The 8,710-nt window shown below is 32.5% G+C and overlaps 1 protein-coding gene across 1 annotated transcript in view; it reads right to left on the bottom strand.

Annotated features, from left to right (window-relative positions):
• Window positions 1-4,075: 4,075 nt before the first annotated feature.
• LOC114349462 (uncharacterized) overlaps window positions 4,076-8,710 on the bottom strand; it is an 87,684-nt gene continuing 83,049 nt past the window's right edge. Inside the window, exon 16 of the mRNA XM_050654263.1 lies at window positions 4,076-8,133. Within this exon, the coding sequence (XP_050510220.1) occupies window positions 7,986-8,133 (148 nt within the window). The 3' untranslated portion in view covers window positions 4,076-7,985. The remainder of the gene's footprint in view (window positions 8,134-8,710) is intronic.

The raw sequence follows: 8,710 nt of genomic DNA, 5'->3' as shown, positions 1-8,710 counted from the left end.
TTTATTATACATAATGATGATAATGATGTCAATACCGGAATATTTAAAAGTTTGGCGAAGGGGCAAAATTGGGAATATTTAAAAATTTGGTGGAGGAGCCAGGTCTAGTGCTAGCCAAGCTTGCTAGGAAAAGCCCTTATATCTTTAAAAATACGCCCTTTAAGTTAAAACGGGAACTTACTTGTTCGAGCGGGGATAAAGGGCTATTGCACTATATAAGTCCCTTTATCGTATCGGGAATCCTTTTTAAGTTTTATCGGCACACACATTTTATCAACTTAGTTTTATTATATATAATGATTATAAGATAAACAAATTTAAGAGGAAACAGTAGCGATCAACAGGTAGCAAAAACGCGTTCCAAGATTGCGGCTGTAATTTTGAATATTTTTTCGAGATATTTGTCACGACACGTATTCGCAATATAATAAAGAATGGTGGTACAGAGCCCAATTTCAAAAATATATTAATGTGTGGAAATTACTCTGTAATTAAATACAATATTAAAAAAACGAGCCTGTACCGCCATTAAGAAGAACAAAAAAATACACTTTCTTCAAATAAACTTTTTTATCCGATGCCTAGATTTTTTGTCATTTTGGAACTACTAAAATTTTTTATTTCATTAGTAGTTCCAAAATGACACAAAATCTAGGCATCGGATAAAAAAGTTTATTTGAAGAAAGTATATTTTTTTGTTCTTCTTAATGGCGGTACAGGCTCGTTTTTTTAATATTGTATTTAATTACAGAGTAATTTCCACATATTAATATATTTTTCAAATTGGGCTCTGTACCGCCATTCTTTATTATATTACGAATACGTGTGAAAAATATCTCGAAAAAATATTCAAAATTACAGCCGCAATCTTGGAACGCGTTTTCGCTACCTGTTGATAGCTACTGTTTCCTCTTAAGATTGTAACTGTTGCACTACAAACTTTATTTTGTTACTTCTAACAAAACTTTATTACTTCAAACATCATATGTGTAATTAATTCAAAATAATAATAAAACCTCATTCACATCGAGCATTTTTGAAGTTATACTTCTTTAGGCGCGATTGAGAGTAAAATTTCCTAATTCTGCGCGCATGCGCACACAGACAGTTTTGGCGTTTAGTTGCTGAATCTTTCAAGTTATGTATAAATATATCAGTGCAAGAAAAGGTGTGAAAAGAATATATTAGTGTTTTTAGTAAATGTATTATTTATTATAATTTTTGTGTCTTTGGATTTGTCTTCCTCGGGAATAAGATATTTTATAATAATAGTAAGTATATTATTTAAAGTATTTTTGTATTAAATTTGTCAGTATGTATGAGAAATCTTGTAACCTGTCAAAGCAAAAGTGAGATAGCGCAGTGGTAGAGCGTGTGACCGGAGATCAAGAGGTCTTGGGTTCAAATCCCGGACGATTCATATATTTTTTTATATTTTTGGTACCGTTTTAATAAAAATTTTTTAAAAGTGGTAGGTAAAGAAAGTTAGTTTAATATTTAAATAAAATACAAATAACCTGTCAAGTATATTAATTTCGTTGAAATCATAATAATAGAAGTATAACTTCTTACGTGCGTACAAAGTACACACACATTCTTTTTTGTTTATTAATTACGAATTCCTTTTATTTATTTTAAGTTTATTGTATACAAAAGTTTGTTTTTATCTATTGAGGCAGTACGAAGTCTGCCGGGTCAGAGTTTGGTTTAAAAATTTACCAATTAAAAAACTAATCTAATAATAGTTTCTTTCCTATTATCATATCACATTATCAAACAACAAAGTGGCTACGCTTCAAACGTGTATTTATTATGACTGCATTTACTTAAGTAGGGTACCTAAAACAATTTTTATTTAATTAAGAATAACTTTGTTTACATCCAATGCAATCCAACAAGTTTTCAAGATTTTGTAAAAAGATCCTAGGAACACAAGAAGATCGTCCGATTCTATGTCGGTTGATTTGTCGTCTTAGTTTCCGTTTCTTTCCATCGCACTAATAACTCACTCTGTATCTTCTTTAAGTGCCATCTCCGCGACTGAGGTCTGCAATCATCATAGCTATTCGGACTTTACAGACAGCTGCTCAGAAAAGTTCATTTGATGTACTTACTTATTCCTCTTTACTCCATACGGGGTATAGGGAGCCAACTGTCTGCCTCCATTCTGTCCTATCCTTTGCACTAATCTTTATTTCTGCCGAGGTTTTCCTAATAGCATTAATTTCTTTCTCCACACTTCTTTTTCACGTTTCTACGGGTCTACCTCGTCTTCTTTTTCCATGTGGTGTGTATTCTACGGCTTGCCTCGCTATGTTTGTGTCAGGTCTCTTTAGTGTGTGCCCCATCCAACTCCATTTCCATATTGTCTTAGATACAGGTTTCAGGTTCTCCATAACTCTTGGTTTAATATGCGGTTTGGCCAGTAAATGTTAAGAATCTTCCTTAGGCATTTATTTATGAACACCTACATCTGTCCGATACATTTTCTTGGCACTTTCCAAGTTTCTGCTCCGTAGGTATAATAGCACAGTCTTCACGTTGCTGTTGAATAATCTTATCTTGGTTTTACTTGTCATCTGACGTGAAGACTACATTTTTGTTAGCATATATAATGCGTTTTGAGTTATTCCTATTCTCCGTTTTACATCGTCCTCCGTCCTCCTTAAGTCCAAAGTAGTTAAATTTCTCTACCGTTTCTAATTCCGTGCCCCCCAGTGATATTCCCATTTCTCTTGATGTATTTATTTTCATTATCTTAGTTTTTCTGACGTTTATGTTAAGTCCGACCTTCTTCCCTGCCTCTGTCACTTTTTCAGTTTTGCGTTGCATGTGTTGTCTTTTTGAAGTTATACTTCTTTAGGCGCGATTTCATCGAGGGCGAAATTTTATTAATCTGCGCGCATGCGCACACCTACAGTATATTAGTCGTTATACGGGCTCTGATTGGGTGTTGAAATGATCTGTCAATAATTGTTCAAAATATGGAGGTTATCGGTAAACAAAAATATTGTATATATTAGTTTTTATTGTTGTGAGGGCAGAAATAAAAGCAAATTTATAATTATAGCGACTTTTTAAATAGTTTTGAAAAGCCGCAGGTACGTAATTCTAAATGTTTCAGTTGTATTCCAATAAAAAATTATCGTCATACCTATCTATATGGAAAATGTAAAAAAAATAATGTAGTTACCTATTAGTAGGCAATGCTTTAATTTACATAATCTGATTACGAACAAACTTTCTACAAATCTTCATCTAATATATCGTTTTCTTACTCTATATTTTGTTGTATTTTAATTCGACAAAAATCAAACTAATAATTTGATTAAATTCATATAAACAAAATGTCAAAAATTTATGGTGTAAACGTTTAGTTTGTGTATATTCCCACATGACGTATACGCGAAAGTGGTCTAGTGGGAAATCGCTTCGACTTTCATACGGCGCGATAGACGTGAAGTGGGTTTAAGCCCCAAGCAAGTTGTTATTTTTTTATTTTTTTTATAGATTTTATGATTGTAAGTATATTATATAATTTTTTTCAGAAATCATTTGTGGCATTTTTCAATGTGTTTGTTTCTTTTAATTTTTGGCATTGTTTTAATAAAAATTTTTGGAAAGTAGTAGAGAAACTGTTTAAAGTATATTGATTTCAAAAATGAATAACAATTTTCAATTTCAACCAGAGAAGGTTCCCATCGTTTTCATTCTGGTGGGGTGTGGAATAGCATTATGTTGTTTTACATGCCATTAGAGTGAAAACTTAGTCTTTTTTTCTTATATTGATTTCGTTGAAATCATATAATAGAAGTATAACTTCTTACGTGCGTACAAAGTACACACATTCTTTTTTCGGTTAAAGGGCATATATCATCTGAAAATTCCAAGTCCTCAAGTTGGCTAAATACATTCCATCTCATTCCAGTCTTATTACTAGTAGCCTTGGACATGAGCACGTAGTCACGTAGCACCTAGCCAACCTAACTCTTAGCTTCAACTTCAAATCTCTTCAACAGAGCACTCTTCTCACCCTGTATAAGGACAGTCAAAAAACTATAAGTTAGGGAAATAATAAATTAAAACATTTCTTTATTTAAAATAGCTGCAATACATATATTTTATTGAATAACAGATATTACAGTTCTACCATAAAAATTAAAACTTTTACAAATAAAAGGTCATTATTTAATATGTCAATACATATAAGGCACAGTAAAAACATGGTTGAAAGTTAGAATCGGTTGGTGTGTTACATATCACAGACAGATATAAGTACAAGCTTTTTGGAAGCACATTTTAGTGTACGCAGATACTGGGATCTATATTATATTTAGTATAAACTGGTAGTGACGTCATTAGTCAAATGTACAGTGTTGCCTGACTTATTTGTTGGTCACAACAGTAAAAAATGTTGCCTACTTTTCAGTAACTTGTGTTGCTTTGGAACCTGCTTACTGTTGGACTAAAAACTTAGTACCCTTCCACATGATGACACATTTCATTGAATCGAAGTTCCAATGATGGGATAAAGTGCTCAGTATGAAATAAAAAGGCACTAATTGTAGAGAAACAAAATATTGATTCAAATATGTAAGACACATCTTTGTGCTCAAACTTATAGACGGAGAGGCAGCACTGAAAAATCCCTTTGAATTTACTAAAGCTAAACGTAGAACAGGGGTTACTGAGAGGGTATCAAGTTGCTTTCGTACTAAGGTAATTAAATCCATTTACTAAGGCTGAAAATCAGTACACACATTCTAAATTGAATATAAATAAAAGTTATTATAGTCGGTCAGCTGTATGACGGGACAGAGCCGGTCTGTCGGCCCCAATGAATGTACAGGGTTATTCACTATATTTTGACCCCCTTGGAAACTGCTTTATTTACAGAATTAGAAAAAAAAAATGTAAAAACAAAAGGTATTCGATTTTTTAATTATGATTTTTTGACATGTATGTCGTACTAGTAACGTCATCCATCTGGGCGTGATGACGTAACCGACTATTTTTTTTAAATGAGAACAGGGGTCGTGTGCTAGCTCATTTGAAAGGTTATTAAATTCTCTATACAGTACTATAAACATTAAGATCATTATTTACACAGGTTCAAATTTTTTTTTAATTATTAATTAAACAATTAATTTAATTAAAAAAATTTTTTTGGACACCCTGTATAATTAATCATGTTAATGTTTATATTACTGAATAGGGAATTCAATAACCTTTCAAATGAGCTAGCACTCGACCCCTATTCCCATTTAAAAAAATAGTCAATTACGTCATCACGCCCAAATGGATGACGTCACTAGTACCTACGATATATATGTCAAAAAATCATAATTTAAAAATAGAATAACTTTTGTATTTTACATTTTTTTCTAATTCTGTAAATAAAGCAGTTTACAAGGGCCTCAAAATATAGTGAATAACCCTGTACATTCACTGGGGCCGACCGACCGGCTTTGTCCCGTCATACAGCTGACCGACTATAATAACTTTTATTTATATTTAATTTAGAATGTGTGTACTGATTTTCAGCCTTAGTAAATGGATTTAATTACCTTCGTAGGAAAGCAACTTTGATACCCTCTCAGTAACCCCTGTTCTACGTTTCGCTTAACCGACCGCAGAATGTTTCTCCACACAATCACAGTAATCAACTGTGAAAAATCCAGATTTAGTAAATTCAAAGAGATTTTTCAGCGCTGCCTCTTGGACTATTAACAGAACTTTATTAAAAGCCGAACACCTCATGCTGTAGATCTACAATGTTTTGAGACTCACAACTTTGTGAAAGTTTGTTTGCGGCGTCCTCCGAAGATAGATCTGAATAGAGATGGGAATTTCGAGGAATCTTTTAGATTCGGATCAACAGTTCCGGTTCACTTAAGATAACCGGATCACTTTGTCAGGTAATTCAGGAATACCTGAAAAAATTGGGATTTTCTTTCGCTTAGTAACTACGACGGGGTTCCGTTGTTACTGATTCGAGATGTGTTAAATTTAATTTTGAGTTTCGAATCAATTGGATCTTTCTGAAGATTCGAGTCTTTGACACGGGTCACTTCTGATTTGCCCATTTCTATATGTGAACCAATCTGTTGATATAAAACTACCAACATCGTTCGTGTATGCAAAAAATGGCACTAAATCAAGTAAATTAAATAAAAAATGTAGATTTTATGTTAGTGCACCCTACTGTCAAAACATTACGTCATTACCAGTTTACATTAAATGATCTAGATGCTTTTTTAGGTAACATAAAACTATTAAGTCATTAGAAGGGGTAAAACGCACAAAAATATATTATTTTTCTACGAACTCCATTTTTTACTATCGCTGTTAAAAATAATGGCGTCACAAACTCATATTAAAAATTACCCAATAGGGCTAAAATCTCTTAATGAAAACTAAAACTCTATTTTGAGATTCTTTTGATAATATTACGAGTATTTGCATTATTCGATTGGTAAAATTCTTATTTTTATTAATAGAATATTTATTGTAAAAACACTTCAATTTTATTGTTCAAACACAATGAGAAAGGAATGTAAATGATACATCTAATGTCTCAGTGATCCGTATATCAGATCAAAGTGTTGCCAAACTTAAAATATCTTTATCAAACTTTAAACTCTCAACTTATAACCTCAACTCAGAAGAAGCAGAATACGGTGGATATAAAGTGACGGAATGACAATGGCCTTATTGTTCAATGCCGAGGGCTTTTAAACAACACTAGCGATATTTAGACAATGCTGACGGTGTTTAGATAATGCTGAGAACATTTATACACTGTGTACACATCGCTGATGATGTTTTGATAAGCTTTAGGAAGATGTTTAGATAATGCTTAGGATATTTCAACAATGACGACGCTGACAACTTTTAGACATTTACGATATTTAGATAAGGTTGAGGAAGATTTTTAGATAATGCTTGCGATATGTATACAATGCTGACGATATTTAGACCATACTGAGCAAGTTTAAACAACTCTGAGAATGTATAGACAATGGTGAGGACTTTTAGACAACACTGGTGATATTTAGACAATGCTGACAATATTTAGAATATGCTGATGATATTAAGACCATACTGAGCAAGTGAAAAGAACTATAAGAAAGTTTAGAGTTTAGACAATGCTGACGGTGTTTAGATAATGCTGAGAACACTGTGTACACATCGCTGATGATGTTTAAAATGTTTAGATAATGTTTAGGATATTTAAACAATGCTGACAACATTTAGACGACGCTGACAACTTTTAGACAATACTTACGATATTTAGATAAGGTTGAGGAAGATGTTTAGATAATGCTTGCGATATGTATACAATGCTGACGATATTTAGATCATACTGAGCAAGTTTAAACAACTCTGAGAATGTATAGACAATGGTGACGATATTTAGAATATGCTGATGATATTAAGACCATACTGAGCAAGTTAAACGAACTCTAAGAAAGTTTAGACAATGCTCAGGACTGTTAGACAACATTGGAGATATGTTACGATTGGAGATATTGTATTGTAGTGAGGACATTTATACAATATATACACATCACTGACGATAAAATTAAGGAAACTTTTTAGATACTGCTTACAATATTTCTACAATGCTAACCACATTTAGACCATACTGAGTAAGTTTAAACAACTCAGGAATATTTAAGGCAATGCTTGGAACACTCTGAAGACTTTTAGACAGCACTGGGGACATTTAGACTATGCTGACAAGGTTTAGACATCGCTGACGATATTTATATAAAATTTAGGACGACGTTTAGACATATTTTACAATATCTAGACAATTCTGGCGACCGACGTTTAGATACGGTTGACGATCTTTCGACAACATTAGACACTAGACAGTCGTAGCAACATAAATTTGAACAGCCGATAGCAAAGAACGGATTTGGTAGAATAAATTCTATAGAAACACATTCTGGTGAAATAAATTGGCTTGCTAAAACTATTTAACTATAGTCTCTATTCACAACGGGTTGCAGCTTTTCGTTGGATTCTGATTTGTCGTGCCGAATCTCATTGCAGGGCAAAGTTTCGTAACAATGATCGTTTGGTGTGATCATCGACTTTGTGATGTATCTCTTCTTTCTGAAATACCTGAAAGAAAGTTCACTGTTAATTTTTGTAATAATAATTATTAAAGCTAGATAGAAAGGTATCGAATAGTACAAAACTAAACGCAAAACACTTTAATACAACGTTTGAGTCACTTAAACAGCGATTTTCATCTAATTAGAGAAGGAATAGTAAAGTCAGAAGTGATAATATTAGCGCCTTTCTTAACGTTTCTTCTTACTTTGGAATAAATACTGGACTTCGTGTGATCACAAACACATATATCCGTTTGGTTCAAATCTGGGCAACAAGGTGGCCAAAGATATTAATTTCGACCTAGAATCGTTTGGAAAGAATTATTTCCAGTAATTGTTTACTTTGAATAGAAAATATGGTTCTTTATATCGTTTTATGTAAGAAAATCATTCATAGAGTGACCAAAACGTTGTATTCAAGTAAAAGAAAGTTCATTGTTAGTTTTTTGCAATAATTATTGAAACTAGATAGAAAGGTATCGAATAGTACAAAACTCAACGCAAAACACTTTAATACAACGTTTTAGCCCCTTAAACAACAATTTTTATATAGAAAAGAATAGTATAAGTCAGAAGTGATCATA

The sequence above is a fragment of the Diabrotica virgifera genome, chromosome 6, assembly GCF_917563875.1.
Source record: "Diabrotica virgifera virgifera chromosome 6, PGI_DIABVI_V3a".
In the NCBI taxonomy this organism is placed as follows: domain Eukaryota; kingdom Metazoa; phylum Arthropoda; class Insecta; order Coleoptera; family Chrysomelidae; genus Diabrotica; species Diabrotica virgifera.
This window is presented reverse-complemented; position numbering and strand designations above follow the sequence as displayed.